The 21,748-nt window shown below is 37.4% G+C and overlaps 1 protein-coding gene across 2 annotated transcripts in view; it reads left to right on the top strand.

Moving 5' to 3' along the window:
- The window catches only part of Upf2 (UPF2 regulator of nonsense transcripts homolog (yeast)), a 95,147-nt gene extending 74,509 nt beyond the window's left edge, over positions 1 to 20,638 (top strand). For both annotated transcript variants that reach the window (XM_013513652.1, XM_013513653.1), the window contains exons 16-21: positions 101 to 240; positions 4,821 to 4,925; positions 5,185 to 5,283; positions 11,638 to 11,805; positions 19,223 to 19,364; positions 20,514 to 20,638. In XM_013513652.1, coding sequence (XP_013369106.1) covers positions 101 to 240; positions 4,821 to 4,925; positions 5,185 to 5,283; positions 11,638 to 11,805; positions 19,223 to 19,364; positions 20,514 to 20,638 — 779 coding nt within the window. The remainder of the gene's footprint in view (positions 1 to 100; positions 241 to 4,820; positions 4,926 to 5,184; positions 5,284 to 11,637; positions 11,806 to 19,222; positions 19,365 to 20,513) is intronic.
- The last annotated feature ends 1,110 nt before the right edge of the window (positions 20,639 to 21,748 follow it).

The following is a 21,748-nucleotide window of genomic DNA, read 5'->3' as shown; positions in this document are numbered from 1 at the left end:
GAATTATGTTAATACATATTTTTAAAGGAGGTAATATGAATATAGAAAACGGGCCTTTATCTTTTTAAATGTATTTTTTCCATTTTCTTCTCATGTCAAGGCCTAGTAAACGACAAAGAATCAAAAGATTCTGTGACAGAAGGAGAAAATCTTGAAGAAGATGAAGAGGAAGAAGAAGGGGGAGCTGAGACAGAAGAGCAGTCTGGAAATGAAAGTGAAGTAAATGAGCCAGAAGAAGAGGTGATGACTTTTATTTATAGCAAATAGGTACATTTAGAGTATTTTGATTATATGAACCAAGACTTTTTAAAAACATGAAGTATGATCTTCCTCTTAGTTTGATTACAGTAAATGTAATTAGTAGCATATTTCTGTTATGAAATCCCTGAAAGGTTTTTATAGAAAGTAATAAAAGACTTGTAGAATTATTGTTTAATTAACAGTGTAAAGAAAAAATACTGATTGCCTGTGTATCTTAATCTCTGGATTGAGTATGGAGCGGGTTGGGTGGGTGCAGCTGTCCAGCGAGCCCCTAACTTGCACACACGTCAGACTCCTGGTTTGTGTGTGAGTGTGGAGTGTTTTTTTACCTGTCAGTTTTACAGTCTTGAAAACAAAATTCCTGACTAGTTTTGAATAAACTTTGCTTTTTTTATTGTTTTCTCAGCTCCGGTTGTCTATGAAATCTGAAAATTACGGTGTGTCATACCCTTTTTGTTTTTATGACTCTGTTAGCCAGACTATGAAGTTGCTGCCCCACCATTTTTGCCTCCTAAAATGTCATTTTTATGTGGTCCAGCATAGTAGCTTAATACTGTCAGTTTTTTTCCTTCCAGACCTGCTTGAGTTTGAAAGTTCCATCAAAGTAAAAGGATGTCTGGGATTTGTTTCATAGGCTAGAGGCAGACGGAGTGAGTTAGGTGTACACAAGAAGTAGGACTGACCTGACTGACTATTGTTGGGTTGTATGACAGGGAAGTAGGGATTCATTAGACTAGGCTCTCTACCTTTATATATGTTTAAAGCGTAAAATTAAAAATAAGAAAGTTTATTTTTAAAGTAGAAATCGACTACTAAGAAAAGTAAAATTAAACCAGAAAATTAGTAAGTGTTCATTGGGCTGTGTAAATACATTTAAATTACATAATCATTACGATTTAGTATATGTGCTGACAAAGTGAGCACTGTAATCATTATGGTTTAGTGTGTATGATTTTTTTGTGTTCTTTGGGTGCTTAACATTTAGGATAGTTTAATAATTTAAAAGTATGATTTAAATTATTGAAAAACATTTACAATGAATGTTTAAATGTTTTAGGAAAGTGAATTTAAGTTTTAAATTATTGGATTAAATCCAGTATAAATATAGAGTATAGGTTGCTTCATGTTTAAAGGAATATTAATCATGTATAGCTTCATGAAATTCATGAAGTGAATTAGAGTTAAAGAAAACCACCACAATTAGAGTTAAAGAAAAAGGGGATCTTGTAATTTAAGGTGATTAAAAACTTCTACAGTTAGAAGTAAAAAATACATGGGCCTATGTTTCCTTTAGTCTGTTTCCTTTATTTAGTAAACATCTAGTATGATTTGATTACTACAGATATCCTTGAAAATGAGTGATTGTGTTAAAACCGAGTGATTATGAAAAGTTACTATAGCCATTAACATGTGGTTTCTGTAGTGGGCTAATATTTACAGCAGTGGAAATGCACATTTAAGTGTTTGCGTTATTTGCTACCCACTTTCTTTCCAACCTTTAAAACTCCCTTAAAGTAGATAGTAGCAAATTAATAAAAATTTAAAACTGGGATATGTTTCTGCAATTGGTTTCAGTAAAATGGATGAGCATTATATTGTTTTCAAAATGAGATTGTCATATAAACATTCTATTACATAATTTAAATTGCGTATGAAATAGGATAACAGAGGGAAATGAGACAGTATTTCCCTTTTATATATTCAGACTAATTTTATGGTTGTTTTGGGCATTTGCTGCTGTACTAATTAGATGAACAGGACCTGTTAAATCCAACATCCTTAGTAAACCTGACATTAATAAACAAGACTAATGTTCTTATAAATATTTCATTTGAAGAATGGGAATGTATTTTTCCTCTAAATGCATTTCCATGTTTGCGTACTTGAACTTTACAGTTTTGACAGTTTATCATTTTTAGCTATTACTTATTTTTCTACTTGGAGACTGAATGTTGTACGTGATACATTCGTATTTGCTAAGTAGAAATGCAAACAAGATGTTCAGTTGGAGGGTTTGTATTCCTGTGTCTGGGAGGAGTGAAATGTGTGGTGTTCTTTGAGAGGAATGAGATTAGGATAATTTACTTCTCTTCGCAGTCCAAGAACACTGTTTCCCATGCTGCCCTCCAAACATGAGAACTGTATTGAAGAAAGAGTGTGTTATGAAATAATAAATTCAGTGAAGGATATTTTGTACTTACTCCAACTGAGAAAGAGCAGTATTAGAATTCAGCTCCTTAAAAACAGTAGGACAGAGATTCTAGCTCAGTCTCAGAGCACATGCTTAGCACACACAAGACTTCCTGTTTTCCCGCCTTGCCCCCTGAAAGCCACCCTGGGACCCAGCTTCTTAAAGCTATATGTCTTAACACCTGTCAACTAGAATGTTTTCTCCTATCAGCTGTATAACCCCAAGATAACTGTTTAAAAGTTAAATGAATGTTGTTCTGCTAAAACTCTTTAATTTTCTATATCATTTATTTAATTTATTATCAGAAGGTACAAGATTCATTATTACAGTAACTCAGCATCTCTTATTCGTGGTTTCTGTCCAATTCATTGTATTTATGTTACTATTTCTCATACCATCCTTGAGGTAAATGAAAAATTAAGACACAGACATGTTTGGTAATTTGCCAAAGATATCAGACCTAGTATTTGAACTTGGGCAGTTTGTCATTTTCTGTACGGCCCCTCCTGCTTGCCCCAGTTTGCTCAGATTTCGTAGTCTACTGACCACCTCTTCTTAATTCCAGCCATTATTAGTGTACAGTGGGTTAAGGACAAATGGAATTCTTGTTCAGCTTTTTACTTTAAAAAGCAAATGTATTTTGTATAACTGACCTGTTTCATGCAAGGACTCAACTAACTACAGGTTGAAAATATTCAGGGGAAGAATTGCAGCTATACTGAACACTTTTGCTTGTTATTATTCCTTAAAGAATACTATATAACAGCTATTTATGTAGCATTTGCATTGTATTAGGTGTTAGAAGTAGTCCAGAGATGATGTAAAGTACTTGGAAGATGTGCATAGGTTATGTGAAGATACTGTGCCCTAAAGGACTTGAGCGTCTTTTAGTACGCAATCCCTTAGGTACCAAAGGACAGCTTTATTGCCCAGTAAAACAAACACTGTACAGGGAGGATAGAGAAAACTTAATGCTTTTAACTTAGATTAACTTAGTTTTGATTAGGAAATATATTTTAAGTGTTAAAGGTGATTCATTTTTTTTCAAGGGCAAATTAATAGATATCTTTTTGCAAATTTAGTTTTTAATTACAGAATTACCACAAAAAAGTGAGTGAATTTGGAGGGGAAAAGTCTATATTTTTTTGAAGTGTTTCTGTTTTAGAAATTGAAAATCTGCACATGTCTACAGTAAGTAATAATATACTGTTGGACTTTGGGAAATGATTGCCACATACAGTGAAATTATTACAGACGTTACCTTGGCACAACTGGGTTTCGGTGTAATTTTTGTTAACATACATATGTTTGGGTTTATAGTATGATAATTTGATACCTGTATGTGATGTGCAGTGATCAAATTAGTTAGCATTTCCGTCTCCTCAAACACTGATCATTTTATGTTAGGAGAAAGTATGTTATGTCTGCACAATGGAATGTTACTCTGCTATAAGAAGAATAAAGTCCTGCCATTTGCACTGATGTGGCTGAAACTGGGAGACATGTTATGTGAAGTGATATAGACACAGAACAAATATCTCAGCTTCCTTCATTTGTAGAAGCTTACCAGAAATGGATTTATAGGAGAGGTTAGATAGTGGTTTTCATCGACTGGGAGAGAAAGGAGGGAGAAAAGTTAGGGTTTTTTTAAATTTGTGGATGAAGTGTACTGTTGAGCTGGTGAGATAAATGGACAAGGCTCGCTGTCCTTGCGCCTTTGACAGTCAGCAGGGCTCTGCCCTCTGCCCCCGCCCCCACCCCACGCTAAGAATTCTCCTCTGACGGGAGGAAGCTGTCCCGCTGGTTAAGTGAGCAGAAAAGCTGGCTCTTCTGTTAAATAGCATCGCGTCCTTGGGCCAGTCACTTAACTTTTCTGAGCTTTTTTTTTTTTAATGTATACCAATGAAAACACTAAGACTTACTCTTCCATTCCATTGTTCAAACTGGGTAAACCAAAGTATGTGAGAGCCCCTTCCAAACTGAGGTGCGATAGCATTGCTTTCAGCTGGTAACAGTGTTAAATTTGAGCTCTGCAGAGTTAGATGAGTATTAAAGAACTACGGTAAGACATTCATTCTTGCAAGATTAGTTTCAGGGGAGAAAAGTACACAACTTCAGGACACTTATACCTTAGAGAGTCAAGGAAGAGGGTTCTACAAGGGATCTTTGCATTATTAGATCAACAGGAAGTTAGTGCAGAGGGTCTTTAGCCAGTGGTATATAGGAAATGTTGCCATCTGACTGCCCTACCATTGTAAACAAACTATATAAAAGGCTGAAACTAGAGAATACTAAGACATTGTAGAGACATGTAAAATCTAGGAAACTTTTTTAAGTGTTTTAATCTTTTAATGTTAAACAATTTCAGGAGGGTTCTGACAATGACGATGATGAGGGAGAAGAGGAGGAAGAGGAGAATACAGATTACCTTACAGATTCCAATAAGGAGAATGAAACGGATGAAGAGAATACTGTACGTGTGGCTGAAAATTTTGCTTTTTGAATGTGCAGCGTTTTTATTGTATTTGAATTTTATCCACCGAAGTTTTTGACTATTGAAGAGTATATTTTTGGAAATTAATTTTCCTACCCATTTTCTCTATTAACAGGTTTTCTAATAAGGTTTTATATTTTACTCACTTGTTCCTTTAGTGTGTTGAGCACATCAATACAAAAAGGGTCTGCCGTGTAAAACCTTACAGTGACTGTCTGGTGTTCTGTTTCTTTTTAAGGAGGTAATGATTAAAGGTGGTGGACTGAAACATGTACCTTGTGTAGAAGATGAGGACTTCATTCAAGCTCTGGATAAAATGATGCTAGAAAATCTTCAGGTATTAAAGATATCTGTTTCAAAGAATCTTCTCATCGCAGAGCACTCTAGCACACTTAAGTGCTGGCTGACCCGGAGGTCCTGCTGTCTGAGCGTGTGCTTGCGATGGCAGCTTTCCTATGCGTGCAGCTCGCAGCTACCAAGCCTTGTGTCCCAGCCTTGGCTTTCCTGTGCTTTGAGGGAGAATGGGCGAGACTGTGATAGACCAACACTTGGGACAGAGTGGTTTCATTGCGCCAGTCTTCACCTTTTCTCTAACCCGCTCCTGTTATTCCTAAGTACTTCCCTTGCACTTTGTTTAGGAGTCAAACTTTGCAGAAGATAAATAATTGAGTTTAGTCAATTCTTGTATGGATTCATTTTATGACTAGCTTGTAAGTAGAAAAATATAGAAAGTTAAGGAAGTGTAATAGCATTAATAAAATAGATGCTATGAAAAGCTTCATCTGGCAGGTGCTGACCTACCTGTGAAGCTAGGGATCGAACCTACAGCCTGGTACCTAGGCAGGTGCTGTACACTGAGACGCATCTTCACCTTATACATACTGGTTTTTAAAATGTCACAGCAATTTGGAATAACTGTATTTTTCTGTAGTTAAAAGTAAAATCTTTTCAGTGTTTGATACCTATATGCAATAGCTGTGAGGCTCCTTGCTGACTTAAAAAGATTACTTTTGTTGGTATGAGGGGGTAGAAGCCTCCCGGATAGGTTCAGTGGAGAATGGAGGGAAGGAAGTGAAGATCTCAGTGTAGGTAACTGTTGGGAAGTTTTCCCAGAAAGGAAAGAGAAATAGAGAAGTAGTTAGGGCAGATCGTAGAGTGAGGGTTTTTAAGGTAGAAGATACTGAATATATGTAATGGAACAATCGGTGTTAGAAGAAATAGTGGGTTTTACATGATACTACTACAGCCAAAGTTATAATAAAGCAGAAATTAACTTTATAGCATGTTGGACCAGTCTTCTTCCTCCATATATTAAAATACTTCTTCACAGATCTAGAAACCTCTTAAGTTTTTTTTGCTTTTTTATTAATTAAGTTTATTGATACATTTTAGGTATACATAATGATCACATCATTCATTAAGTTGATTCTTTTTTTTCCTATTCCCCTACCCTCTCTCCAACCCTCTTCCCCTTTAACTCATTATGTGTATGTGTCATTTAGGAATCTGGATCATCAAATCATAGTCATTGCGCTCCCCTTAAAGAGAAAATGAAAGAGTTTGTTTAAAGAAGCTTTTCCTGCCTTACGTAAAGCATTAACGTTTACTCATCCAGTCACTCGTTTGGCAGGTGCTTACTGAGCATCTGCCGTGTGCCTGGCAGTGTGCACGACGTTGTTTCTGTTCTTAGAGAGTGAAACTAAACAAACGCGTAATTTCAAATTATGATCATTGCTAAGGACAAAAGATTGTTAGAAAGGGAAGGGCCTCCTTTAGAGAGGGTAGTGGAAAGCATCACTGAGTTTGTGCAATTCGTTTGTTTGTTTGTTTGAAAATTTATTGCAGAAAAGGAACAGGGAATAGGAATAGCTCCTGAGAGACAGGAGGGATCCCACATGAGTTGCCCACGCTTGTGAATTTTAAACAGCACAGGTGAAATGGAGCCATCCAGGTGAACGATAAAGGGGATGTGAGAACAGTGTATCAGAGGTCTGGAGAAAAGAACTTACATTTGAAGAACTAAGAAAAGGCTAGTATTAATAGGACATTGTCTGGAGCGGGGTGGTATGGCACAAGAATGGAGCATAGCAGTGGGACCCCCTAGATGGGGCCAGTCCTATGTGGAGGTGCTCCAGATGGGGGCAGGACTAAAAGGCAGAGAGCCTGAGCAGAGGCTGTTGTGGTGATCCAGGTGAGAGGCGGTGTCCTCTGTCTCGTCGTAGCAGGACACTCTGATGTAGATTTGGAAGGTCTTTCGGAGGTAATATGAACTGGATGTTTTTGGTGCTTTATTGGAAAAGAAGGAAAAGGTGATGAAGTTTAAAAAAAGAAGCTTTTGATATGGTCTAATAAATGTAGTAAGTAGATCATATTTAAAGCCATGGAAATAAATTAATCTCTTGGGTATAAAGTGTGAAGAGAGAAGGAAAATAATTTCAGGCTGAACTCTGAGGAACCCTAACATTTAAAAATAAGGTAAAAGCCAGGTAGAGTGGCAGATACCTGTAATCTCAGCTTCTTGGGAGGCTGAAGCAAGGAGGATTGCAAGCTTGAGCCTAGCTTGGGCAATGTCATGAGACCTTGTCTCACAGTAAAATAAAAATGTTCAGAGGTGTGTAACTCAGCGGTAGAGAATTGTATTTAGTCTCAGTACTGGGGGAAAACGAGGAAAAGGTGATGAAGTTTAAAAAAACTTTTGATATGGTCCAATAGTTGTTATTTAATGTAAGTTCTTAGAAGAGGAAACAGGCTTTATAGGAAGATGTAGGAGGGATGTTCATATTCACATTTTTGTAGAAGATAGGCTTAGTATGTTAGAGAAAAAAATTCTCTACTGGCTCCTAATTTTTTAAGCATTATCTTTTTTTTTTGTCTTTTTGAGACAAAGTCAGGCTGACCTTGAACTCACTTTGTAGCCCAGGCTGGCCTCAAACTCACAGTGGTCCTCTTGTCTCAGCCTCCCAAGTGCTGGGATTACAGGTGTGCACCACATTAGCAAATATTGAAAGTGAGTAGCTGCACAGGCTGTGTGGTGATGAAGTCATAGAAGATGTCATATCTATACTGTTCGTATAAATCAGGTCCTTAAATTTATTGTAATCCTATTTCCCACTGAGAAACTTCTTTTTTAGGGGCAAAAGAGGAACAAGAAGTGGGATTTAGAATGAAGTGAAAATCATTCTGAAAAATACCTGTAGGGGCTGAAGATATAGCTCAGTGGCACAAGCACCTGCCCGGCAAGCACAAGGTCCTGAGTGCAACGTCCAGTACTTTAAAAAAAAAAAAAGAAAAAGAAAGAAAGAAAGAAAAATACCTATAAGAAAACACAAAGTAGCTAAGAAATTTCTGGAGAATGAGGGGTGTAGTGATTTATAAGATAGATATAAAGCATTTTAAATGTACAGTAATAATTTGTCATAAGAACAGCTAAATCTGAAACAGAGAAGAATCCAAACTAGACACAAAACGTGGCAGTTTAATGATGTTATAATGGTTACATTTCAAGCCAGTTATGTTATAATGGTTACATTTCAAGCCAGCATATGCCAATAATCCCAGCATTCTGGGAGGCTGAGGCAGGAAGATCACAAGTTCAAGCCTAGCCTTGGCAACTTAGTGAGACCCTTTCTGACATAAAGGGCTGTAGATAGATACAGCTTGGTGTGAAAGCCCTACATTCAATCCCCAGTGTACTTCCTAACTCCTCAAAAAGATACCATTTCAAATCAAAGGGAACAGGGTTTTTTTTTGTTTTGTTTTTTTGTTTTTGTCTTTTTGAGACAGGGTCTCGCTATGCAGTTCAGGCTGGCCTTGAGCTCACTTTGTAACCCAGGCTGGCCCCGAACTCAAAAGGATCCTCCTGCCTCAGCCTCCCAAGTGCTGGATTATAGACATACGCCACCACACCCGGCTCAAAGGGAACAGTTCAATAAAATTGCTGGATTTCACAAGTGATCTGTAAATAAAAATCAGTGTGGATTTTAGTTTTACTGTCAACTATAATTAATAGCTCTATCCCATACTTTCATAAGCACAAAGACTGCTGGGCTCTGCACCTGGTGCTTTGACGTCTGTCTTCCACACAGTGCTACCAGGTAACAGCGTTCCTGTTTCTTAGTTAAAGCAGGGTTGCCTTGGAAAGACTGGATCTGCTTTGTTTTATTGATGAATTAATTTTGCCCTGTTAATGATAAAATCCAGGCCTTGCTGGGCATGGTGGTGCACACCTGTAATCCCAGCACTTGGGAGGCTGAAGCAGGAGGATCACTTCGAGTTTGAGACTAGCCTGGGCTACAAAGTGAGTTCAAGACCAGCCTGAACTGCACAGTGAAACCCTGTCTCAAAAAGACCAAAAGAACCACACCACCAAACCCAGGGCCTTGTGCACGTTAAGCAAGTGCTCTTCCACTGAGCTGTAGTCTTTTTGGAACCTCTCTGTTCTGTTGCTTTATGGCACAGAATGCCAAGAGTGTTGAAGAAGTGACATGGTGGAGGTGCGGGAGAGTAGCTTATACAACAGAAGGAAAAACCTGTACCGTATGTGGCAAGAAATTTTTCTTTTTTGGTCTTTGAGACAGTGTGTCACTGTGCAGTTCAGGCTGGCCTCAAAGTCATAGGGATCCTTCTGCCTCAGCCTCCTGAGTGTTGTGATTACAGGTGTGCGCCCCCACATCCAGCTGAAAATTTTTTTTTTAAATATGATGTTGGAAAGGAATTTTATTCATCAGGCTTCTTGGTTACAAACAAGTCCACTTAGACTTGCATTTTATTTGTTTGTTTTTGTGGTGCTGGGGACAGAACACAGGGCCTTGTGCATGCAAGGCAAGAACTCTACCACTAAGCCACATCCTCAGACCAAGCTGAATTTTTTAAACCAATGGGAAAAGATAAATAGTCCGTTTTTATTGCATGAAAGATAGTAGACAAAATAATTCTACCACTCACTAGTAATCAAAAGACATGCAAATTACGATTAGTCTTTTTCACTTATCAGACCATCAGATAATAAGATTTACAAAAGGTTAATATCCAGTGAGGTTTTGCACTTTGGTAAACGTGAATGAGTCTAGCCTTTTGGGGGGTGGGTGGATAGTAAACCCTATCAAATGCGTATGTCATTTGGTCTAAAAATGTACCTCAAAAAAAAAAAAATTACGTCTAGTTATTTTTATATGAGTATACAAAGATACCACATTATTTATAGAAGAAAGTCCTACTCCAATTAAATATTAACGTATACATATACAGAGCTATAGTCAAATAGACACCCAAGATTAAGATTGAAGAGAAGAAAAGTATTTATGTTTGCCGTGGATCGATATGGTTATGGTTACTTGTGTGTGTATCTGTGTATTAGTAAATGCAAGAGACTGTGGAAGAACGTACTCGATTGTGAACAGTTGTTGTGTAGTGAGGTGGGGCAGAGGTAAACGGGAGGAGTTAGTGTTGACAGTAATGCATTTTGTGCTTAAATATTTCATAAACAGAATGTTAATTCAGGAAAAAATACATTGTAAATCAAGATTCATCTGCCAACTTAAACTTTTAAATTTTAAGTAAAAGGTTTTATAAGTCTTAGGAACCTGGGATTTCTTCAAGCACGTACTACATTGGAGCTTTAAAAAAGAAAACCAATAAAGCCTTACAGCATTTTGCTTGATTTGTAAGTCTCTTGCATGTGTGAGGCCTATATCGAAAGACTACTTGGTGTTCGGAGAGCAGTTTCAGTTTTCAAGTCCTGCCAGCATTTCTTGCCTGGCTTCGAGGAATCATTCTGCTCTGTGCATTGAGACACTGACAGTTACTTGCACTTCCCTGAACGCTCCACACTGTTGTGTGTTCTTGTGTGTGCACCTGTTCTTCCCCTGCATAAATACCCTCTGCATTCCCAAAGCTGCTTTTACCATCTGCTTGGAAGATGTCTGTGTCTCATTTCTGTAGAGCCTTTCATGGAATCTCTGTACCCATCTATTCAGCCAGACACAGATACTTTATCCTCTGTACAGGTGTTATATATATATATATCTGATATATTGTAAGTAATTTATTTAAAATCTATTTAAGTTCTTGAGCTCTTTGAAGGCAAAATAAGTCTTTTTAATCTGTCTCCAAGCCTAATGGCCAGACATCTTTAGTGAAGCTTCATTTAGTTAATTGGTTGAAAGTTCATTGTACATGTTAAAAACAATTGATATTACCCACCAAGAAATTAATGTGAATGGTTATAGATTTCCATTCATTCTTAAATATTTATTGGGTGCCTGCTGTGTGTAAAGTGCTAGCGTTACTGGGGAAAGGGAACACAGTGGTTGGCTTGCACAGTCTTGCAGGGGGTTCAGACTTGTAAATGGGTCACTGTGAAACAATAATACCTAGGAAGGAAGATGTGTGCTCTGAGGGTGAATAAAAGGGCAGAGTGCTTGGAAGAACAGGGACAGTCAGGAGGACCTGCATTGCTGTGTTGTTGAGAAACCATGGAGCAGGAGAAAGAGCCAAACCACACTGTTCCTCCCAAGACAGATACAAAGGCTTTGGTGGTGGGCGGGAAGTACGCCCTGAATTCGTCTGTGTTTCAGAAAGCATCTCTGGCTTTGTGATCGTTGTATTTTAAGAAATATAGCGCCAGATTAATTTGCAGTTTATATTTACATGCATCTGGGAATATTTATATACTTTACTTTCTCTCTTGAAGCAACGAAGTGGCGAATCTGTTAAAGTGCACCAGCTTGATGTTGCTATTCCTCTGCATCTCAAAAGCCAGCTGAGGAAAGGGCCTCCTCTTGGCGGTGGGGAGGGAGAGGCAGAGTCTGCAGACACGATGCCGTTTGTCATGCTAACAAGGAAAGGAAATAAACAGCAGGTAAGAGACTACTGTAGTTACAGTTGATTACTTACCAAGTGTGAGGAACAGCCTGTTTGGTAGATACTTGTCTTTACCTATAAAAAAGACTTGGAAATTTAAAGTGTTCAGAAGTGGAAATAATTTTAACCATTTATATGTATACAAGATAATCTGACTTCTACAGAATAGATATTTTTAATGGAAAGGGCATTTTAAATTCAAACCAGGTATGGTGCTTTACACCTGTAATGCCAGCTACTTTGGAGGCTGAGGCAAAAAATCACAAGTTGGAGGCCAGCCTGGGCAACCTAGTGAGATCCTATCTAAAGTAAATTTGTATTTTTAAAAAAAGGACTGGATGTAACCTGGTGGTAGAATGCTTGTCTAGCTAGCTTGCACACCTAGATTTAATCCCTAGTACCATCAAAAAAACTTTTGTTTTAATTCATATATTCCTATTTGTAAGAATATGTAGATGTCTTGACTTTCAGTAGGATGGCTGCTAATCTGTACCAGGGTAATACTAATTTGCCAAGATTGCTCTTGAGAGTCCCCGTGGTTCGTCCTCTAGTTTTTTTCTTTCCTTTAGCTTACAGATGATCCCTTAAAACTATATTCTTGACTACTAAAACTTTAGGGATTCATATATTCATGCTTCACGTGTTTACTGAGCTTTGTTGTCGATACTCTTGTAGGACCTGAGGCTATAGTAATAAATGAGATAAAGTCCCAGCCCTCGTGGGATTTGCGTTCTATTAAGATAAGTGCACAAATATATGTGCAGGTAGTGGGACATGGTGAGAAGATTAAGGCCAGCTCTCAGACTCAACTGTGGGAGGTATCCTGTATCAGTGCTGTAAAATGCTTTTACATTTTAACATTTGTAAAAACAGGTTTCTTCTGAGAGTTGATGGAATTGTGTGATAAGTAGCATAATTTTTTAAACGATGTGTAAAATAATGGTGCATCCTAGAATAAATGGAATACTAGATTATTTGAAATGTGGCAATTACCTTAGTTGTTTCAGTAAGTGTTAATACATACCTGGCTCCCACATTCACTCACATAGCCATCTGACAAACGTTTGATTACCTATCAGATAGTAGATGCATCTGTGCACAGAACATAAAAATAGTAATGGGAGCTGTGTAAAATATTAGTTTGAAAAAAATGTTATGAAGGAAAATAAAGCAAGACAAGACAGAGACAGGGATAGCGAGGGTCAATGAGAAGTGACGGTGCCGCTTCCAATGCCATGATCAGGGAGGACCTCCACAGAGGGCTGTCACCTGTGATTGAGAAGAGTGCTGTGTCTGCCTCCTTCTCATCAGGACAACCTCACAGAGGTCATGTCTAAATGAAGCTGTGTCTCTGTGTTTGTCAGATAATTTCTTGTTGACACAGGGATCTAAGTTGTATACTATGTATTTTGCTGGAGTGCAGGGAAATCCTGATACACCAACTGCATACCAGTTACAATTAGGAATATAGTGCTGGCAAAGACTTTACATCGTAGCTTCTCCTGGTGGAAGTTAACTTTGAACTGTGTTCAGAGTGCTGCTACATCTTCTTCAGACAGTGCCATCCTCAGGCCTTGACTCACAGGGTACTAACCACACCTAATTATGCTTTAAAGAGAGCCCCATTCCTTCCCATCCTCCACTCTTAGTTTCTAGGGAAAATGAGAGCTATTTTGGGTCAGTATCTTAAACTTAATGTTATACCTAGGTATTAATCAAAGTGTCTCAGAGCACGTAGTGGAGTTAGTTCACCAGTGTTGGCAGAATTCTTAAATCCCAGAGTGTTTGCTTTTCTTTTCTAGGGACTGCTTAGTTCTCTGAGCTGGTTTTGCTCTTCCTATTTCAGTGATCCCTTTTGAAGTATTTTATTTTCTCTTTCTTTATAAACACATAGCTCCTCCCTATCCTTAACCACCATCTTTTCTTGGCATAAAAAGAAAGTTTCAAAGGTCATTAGGTTCTAAAATCTTAAGGCATCTTTAATGCACAAAGCATTACATCTCTCTTTTCTTCACCGTTTTCTTTTTCTTCTTTTGGAGTAGAAAGTGGGATGTGGGATCTGCAGATAGATACTCCATGATTTCCACCACTGCACAGCTCTTAAATAATAGTGGTACATTGGGCACTTCTTACATGATAGTAAATAACCAGCTTTCCTCTTTCTTCTTTCCTTTTGTGAGATACATATGAAAATTCATTATCACTGTTGTCAACTTGTACATTCTGTTTGAGCCTTTACAGAATGTATAGGCATTGGAAGTAAATTAAATCAAAATACCCCTTTAAAATTGGGGGACTTTGAAAAATAAACTTCACTCTGAAACTCTAAATCATGGATCAAAATAACACTATTTTGGCTCAAAGTTGATAAATTATATAAACTGTATACAAAATGAGCTTGAAGTCTTCTTAAAATTTGAAATTTAATGTCTAAGAATATAGTTTTATTGAACTTTAAAAATACAAACATGGAGTAAAAGCCCAGAGTTCTTGGTTATTAAGTAAATATTCAACTCTTACAAACTTTATTTGGAAGTTTGGATAATGTTCAATTTTAGGAACATTACTTGAAACATCATTGGTATTTGTGGTCTAAAAAGAAAGTGTATTTTGTTCTGGTTTTTATTTCTTTATTTGGCTTTTGGGTGTTGGCTCTTCTGGTGCAGTGGTTTTTCTCCAAGTGTGAAACGGCTTGCTTGATAGGAATCTTTAATTCTTACATGAAAGATCTCTTTGTGTATATAATTTGTATGTAGAAATAACTTATGTTTTAATCATTAGGGAAAAAATTGCCCCAATGAAGTATTGAAAAGAAAATAATAATGCTGTTCATAATTGAGATTTTTTAAAATTTAAATATTGATGAATTGGAATGATGAAATAAAATATTTTGATCATTAAAGCAAAAGTTTAACATAATAGCATTGTTATATAGTAGTCAAAGACTTAAATGCATAATATATTTATTATATATTAATATATACTTGCAGATAAATCACTGTTTTGCAGTTAATATTTATAAGGAGTCATGATTTATTATGTTTTGACTGGAGTAAGAGACTTACCTGTCATTGTAATTTAAGATAAGATTTCAGCCTCAGTTACAAAGTAGCTTTAAACTACAGTCTGAATCACCTTTATTGCTGTTACCATGTTCCAGGAAGTTTAGTTTTAGTTTGCGTGACTTCAATCTTTTTGTCATCTAATTTACTATAAAGTAGTACCTCATTTCTAGTAGTAGCTTAGCAAGTTTATAGTAAAGATCTTGGTTAAAGACTTTGTCTCTTCATCTTTCTGTGTTTATGTCTCTGCTATTCTTTGTAAGCACTTAATACCTGAGAACTTTTTCTTGTGTAAAACTTGTCTCAGAGATCATAAAATATGCTTTTGTTCACCTTATAATTGTTTCCTTTTAGAAGATCTAAAGGTAATCTTCAAGTAGGCATGGTTGGCACACACCTACAATCCCAGCACTATGGTAGGGTGAGGCAAGAGGTTCTCCAGTTCAAGCCCAGCCTGTGCAATTTGGCAAGACCCTCTCTCAAAAGTAAAAATGACAAAAAAAGACCAGGAAGGTAGCTCAGGACAAAAGCCCTGGATTCAGTCTCCAGTACAGCCAGGTGTGGTGCACACCTGTAATCCCAGCCCTTGGGAGGCTGAGGCAGGAAGATTGTCATGAATTTGAGACCACCCTGGGCTACAAAGTGAGCTCAAGGCCAGCCTGAACTGCAGAGCGAGACCCTGTCTCAAAAAAAAAAGTCAAAAAGATCAATTTCCAGCACAACAGAAAAGTAAAAATAATGTAGTCTTATAAATGAAGAGAAAGCCTATATTTTTCATATTCTTCGATGGGATTTATTATGAAATACTCTTTATAATGTTCTATGCTATTTCATTAGTAAATTACTATCATCACTAGGCTCTGTATTACAAAGAAAATTTCAAGATTTTCACAGAAACCTGATAAGAGAAAAAAACGAACACTCTGTTTTATATCTGAGTACTTTAATATGGTGAACAAAAGTATCTATAGTAAATTGCAGCCCCTGTTTTTGTGATGGTCAAGAAATTACCTACCTATATTTCTAGTTGGGCTGCTTTGCTCTCATATTTTGTAAAAAAGTAACGTACTACTTGCTTTGTATTTGCATAAATTGATGACCAGTTAGTACAACCAATAAAGAGGAAAACCAGGCAGCTGATTAACTCAGATTTTCATCTCCCTTTCCGCCCAGTACTGGAGGTTGAACTCAGGGCCTTCACACTGGACTATGTCTCCGGCCCTTTTAATTTTATTTATTTTTTAAATTTTGAAATAGGATCTCATGCAGTCACTTGAGTTGCCCAGGCTGGGCTCAAAATTACAGCGCTCTTGCCTCCTGCCTTCCAGAGTACTACGGTTGCATAAGTGCACCGCCGTGGCCAGCTCACTTCGTTACAAAAGAGAGACTTAAATTTACCAGCCATTCTCAGAGCCTGATAAATATTCCACTGAGAAAAACAACATTGCCCCGAATTCCAGCCTATGATGACATAATTATGCTAAGAATAATAGTATTTAAAACTTTTTACATATTCTAGAAATTGTTCTTTAATGTGTAATCATACCTTTAAGTTTAGGGTTTTCCTTTATATGACTTGTCTTTGTTGATTTTAGACTGATAGAACTGTCTTCTATATTGCTAAATACTTTTCATGACTGTACTCTTAAAATTGGAAAATGGTTTGAAGTCCTTTCTCATTTCTATAGAAAATTGTGATCTTTTTTCCTAGAATTTGAAATCTCTCTTCTGATGCCTGACTCTGTTTACAATTTTTATTTATTGGAATTTTTCTCTACCAATAGTTTATAACACCTGGGTTTGGAAATGCAGTGCAGTAGAATGCTTTCTATGTGAATAGTGCTGACTAAAGAGTTTTACTATAAATTGTTGTGATGTCTCACATTAACCCTACTATGTAGGAAGCATAAGTTGGTTATGAAATTATGTGTTAGAGACACGTAAGGAGTTTGACCGAAAACGGATTTTGAGTTGAACTTTTCATTTACTTATTTTTTATTAGGAGTAAGAAATCCTTGGAGCAAATCCTGTATGATAAAAATATATTCTAGTGAAGATTACAAATATATGCTATATAGAAGTAAAGGTTTTATTGTTCTAATTATTGGTTGCAAATTGACAGTTTTTTACAACCTGTAAAAAAACAAAAAAGATGTAGCTCAAGAGGATTAAAGGTAGTGTAAAGAAAGTGGTGCATCTACACTTCGTAAAACAATTGAACAATATCTTAAGAAGTAAAACATACCAGCTCTTCTCAGTGATTCCAGTCCTAGTGTTTCATTTACTTCATATGAAAGTATACATTCACACAGATCTTTACATGAATGTTCAACTGTATTTTTAATACCTCAAAACTAGAAATGACCTAAGTGTTGCCAATAGGTTAATCAAAATTTGATCTATTCATATACAGTGGTACCTCAGCGTGAACTTAATTCTTCCCACAATTCTGGTTGCAAAATGAATTGGATGAGAACCAAATCAAATTCAGTAGTTAAGTTCAAAGTTGATCTTATGGGGAAGTTTGATTCGGTTCTCGTCCAGTTCAGTTTGCGACCAGAATTGTGGGAAGAGTTAAGTTCATGAATCAAGGCACTGATGTACCAGAATACTATTCTGTAATAAGAAGGAAGGGATTATTGTTGCATGTCACAACCTGGATGCATTTCAGAACCATTCCATGTGAAAGAAGCTGGACAAACAGTGGTTTGTGTTGTGTGATTCAGTTTATATAAAAACGTTAAAATGTAATGAAATCAGTAGTGACAGGAAGCAGCAGATCAGCAGTTGCCTAGGGATCAGAGAGGAGGAAGAGATGACTTGCAAAGGTTGAAGGTGATGGGCATGTTCATTGTCTGGCTGAGGAGAGGCTTTCTCAAATGTGTGCATAGCTCAGTACTCATCAGATTACACATTTCAGAAACATGCAGCTGATTGTATGTCAGGTAAAGCCCACTAAAGGTGTAGGAGTTTGGTTTTAGTTTTTGTGTGATGCTGGGACTCTAACCCAGGGCTTCCCACATGCTAGGCAGCTCCTTTACAACTGAGCTACACCCTCAGCCCCTATTTTGTGAATGGCTTTAAACTCTAAAACAAAGTATTAGCTGCAAGAAGTTGCTGCTAGATCACTGAAAGTAAAGTCTTTCAAGCTAAGTTCATCCGGTAAAAGGGGTAAGATTTATTAGGCTGGTAGTTGAGTGGCCTACCTTAATCTCTTTGTTTTGACATATGAGACATTAATTGTTTACTGTTATAAATATGAAATGTAGTTAGTTTAGTTTATAGGTAGTTTTTCACCCATACTTAATATATTTTACGTTAATGCATCGTGTTTTCAGTGTTCTGAGCATTGTATTCTAAGAGGAATACTGATGAACTGAAGGGCATCACAGAAGAGAATGCCAACAGAGAGCATCTAAAATAATACAGAGAATCAGATCTTTCAAGTCAGACTCAAATGAATCAGATCTTACATAGTGTTGAGCTTTACTGATGTTCTCAAGGATGCCAGCATTCAGAAGGCACAGGTTAACACAGAGGTCTAGGATCCCAAGCACAGCTCTCTTAGCCCTGCCTTTGCACAGACATGCCCTTGCAATAACAGTAATAGATGTAATAGAGATTTCTTAAGCGAGGTGAAGTTATCACACAACAAAGGATTTAGCTTATGAAACACCTCCATTTTATGCTTAGATGGTAGCATAACTTACTTAACATTTTCCAGGGTGCCATGACTCAGAGATTCATAGATTTTTATCTTAAGTTTGTTTGCAATGTGCAATCCTTAGCCAGAATATCCTGCTAAAAAACAGCATCCCTAGGCAAAGCTTCCTTCTCTCCCTGCGACAGAGCTGCATCTCTCTGGGTCAGTTGCTTAGCTGTCCTTCTGCAGCATCACAGTTGTCTTCAGAATACAAGGTGCGAGTAATGCTGCAGATGGACGGAATTTGTTCCTTGTAGTTCACAGGATGATTAGCAAAGAAAAGGATGTGCATTACAGTGTGCAGATAAAAGCCTTTCTGAGAACCACTCACCTGGGGCAGGGTCTTCAGGGTGAAGTTTTCCTCTGTTGCTGCATGTGTGCTTCCAGGGAGAGTACACTGAGGAGTTCCTGCTTTTCGCGCAGGTCGGACTTGGGAGCCTTTTACTGCTCATTTGACCTCGAGGAGGTTTGTCTCTAGAGCGATAATAATACTTGTTGTTAGATATTCTTACAGATCTGTTGGTTAATAGTGAAGGAAAAGTGTCATTTTTCTAAATTCGTTTTCTACTTGCTATTTTATTTGAACTCTGTTTTTTGCTTTCTCTTAGTTTGCTAAGGCTATTTGTGATCTCTTTTTTTTTTTCTCTCAGTTTAAGATCCTCAATGTGCCCATGTCATCTCAACTTGCTGCAAATCATTGGAACCAGCAACAGGCAGAACAGGAAGAGAGGATGAGAATGAAAAAGCTCACACTAGATATCAATGAACGGCAGGAACAAGAAGATTATCAAGGTATAAAGTCAGTTATAAAAGAGGTGCAAAATTTTGATGCTTTTTAGATTTTTAAGTATAGTTACCAAATTTGTTCTCTGTGACTTTTTCATGTCACATTTGTATATATTTATACTGTTAATTTTTTATCTCTATCTTCATTTTTCTCCTTTATAAAATAACATTTTCATCACGTTTTGATAACTTCATAACTCATTTGGATTATATGCCTTCAACTACCTTTCCAAATGAGATGATTTTTGAATTGTCTCACATTGCCAGCCAGTTGTGAGCAAATTTGTTCAGTAAATATTATCTCATTTTGTCTGTTTGGAGTCTTGGTCATGAGGATGCCACATTTTTTCAGATTTAAGGGTATATTCAAATTAGGATTATAATTTATTCATACATAGACAGCACTCTTGAGTTGGAATCAGATTCATGGACACCTCACAACTCCACTTTTTTGATGGTCCTGTGGTATCCAGATTTTAGAACCAAAAGATAGCTGATTATGGAACACTGTCTGGTTTTTGTCTTTTAATTTCTCTTCTACAATCTTCTCGCCCAACTGGTCCCCAGCATTTTTAATAATAACTCACACTATGTGGCCCCTAACACCATGGTCAGATACTATTTTATGTTCGTCCTTCAAAGCAGGTAATCTTCACCCTGATTATATAAGTGCTATTTTTATTTGCCTAGTATATTTAGGGAATCTAAAGCTAAAGTTTCATTGCTAGTGATTGGCAAAGCTGGGATTTTCACCAATAGAAACTCAGTCTAAACACTGCCCTTTTACCTAGCGTCTGTACTGCTTCTGTGGCTGTTTTACTCCTCTTCAGACATGTAAGTAGTGGTCGGATTCACAATGCAAGGAGCAGTGGGTGTTAATCATATCTTCATGTGCTCTTCCAGTACTTCCGTGTCATTTTAATCTATACAATGGTCATTTCTTTAAGTTAGCTTCCTGACAGGACTAGAATGTGATCTCCCTTACTTTTTTTTTTTTTTTTTTGGTACCATGAATAGAACTCAGGACCTTGCGCTTGGTAGGCAGGCGCTGTGCCACTGAGCTATATCCCTGGCCCTCCTTTACATTTTATTTGGTTCAGAGAAGGCATATATTTACAAGATTTAACAGCATTTTCTTCTTGCTCTTTATCACAGAAATGCTACAGTCTCTTGCGCAGCGCCCGGCTCCAGCAAATACCAATCGTGAGCGGCGGCCTCGTTACCAACATCCGAAGGGAGCACCTAATGCAGATCTAATCTTTAAGACTGGTGGGAGGTAAAACAATCTTCACTTCTTTGGCTGTTTTTTGTGACATCCATATGAATAAACTAGGGGCTTCTGGGTTAAACTTACCTGCTAAAGTCCTAATTATTAGCAAAATACAGAAGTCCATTATTGGAGCCAGTCTTACTGCTGCTAAATGTACAAACTAGCTGACTTAATAGGCAATGAGAAGTATTAGTTTGTTAGTTTCCTGCTTCTTCCTTTTCTTAAAAATAGCTTCAGGGGGCTGGGCATGGTGGCACATGCCTGTAATCCCAGCACTCAGGAGGCTGAGGCAAGAGGATGGCTTCAAGTTCAAGGCCAGCCTAGGCTATATCATGAGTTTAGGACTAGCCTGAACTACACAGCAAGACCTTGTCTCAACAAACAAAACAAACAAAAAGTAGCTTCAGGGGATAGGATTTTATCTGAAGGATAGCACATTTGCCTAGCATGCTATGAGGCCCTGAATTCAGTCCTCAGCACCATCAGCACGCACACGGAAAAGTAGCTTTAAAGATATATTGTAATATTCTTGAAAATATGTTTCCTCTTGTCATCAGAGACTGAAACTGTTAAAATCTTTTTGTCTTGATATTTCCCATCAACTTCGCATTTCTATGTTGCAGTTTTAACATCTCTGAAGAACATACTATTTTATTAAAACTCCATCCCTTCTCAGTTCAGTATAGTGTCCTCCTAATGTTTAAATGTTGGGGTAGGGGCTGGTGATTTAGCTCAGTGGCTGAGGCAAGAGAATCATAGATTCGGGGCCAGCCTGGGCAGTTTGGCAAGTCCTTATCTCAAATTTATGAGTTTTTGTTCTTTTTAGCTAACAGGTGTTCTTTGTCATTCTTAAAGGTTAAGTGAAAAGTGTTGCCACTTGAAAGAACAAACTGGTAGGATAGAAGCTCCTGGTGGTCTGGCTCTTCTTTACTTTCTTATGCTTTCACTTTGGCCAGGGTATACCTTGAGTACATGTATGTGTCTTGAGCAGCGGCATCATCAGGTAGTTAGAAGAATGAGCTGGGGTCGGGGGTTTCCAGGAGAAGAAGCAAGCCTTGCATCTGTGAATAAAGTCTGAGAAGCTGCGTTCAAGTTCATTCTTAACTTGGTGTTTTTCTTT

Source organism: Chinchilla lanigera, unplaced genomic scaffold (assembly GCF_000276665.1).
Source record: "Chinchilla lanigera isolate Chin_1 unplaced genomic scaffold, ChiLan1.0 scaffold00020, whole genome shotgun sequence".
NCBI lineage: Eukaryota > Metazoa > Chordata > Mammalia > Rodentia > Chinchillidae > Chinchilla > Chinchilla lanigera.
Note: the sequence above shows the minus strand (reverse complement) of the source record. Positions and strands in the feature narration are given on the sequence as shown.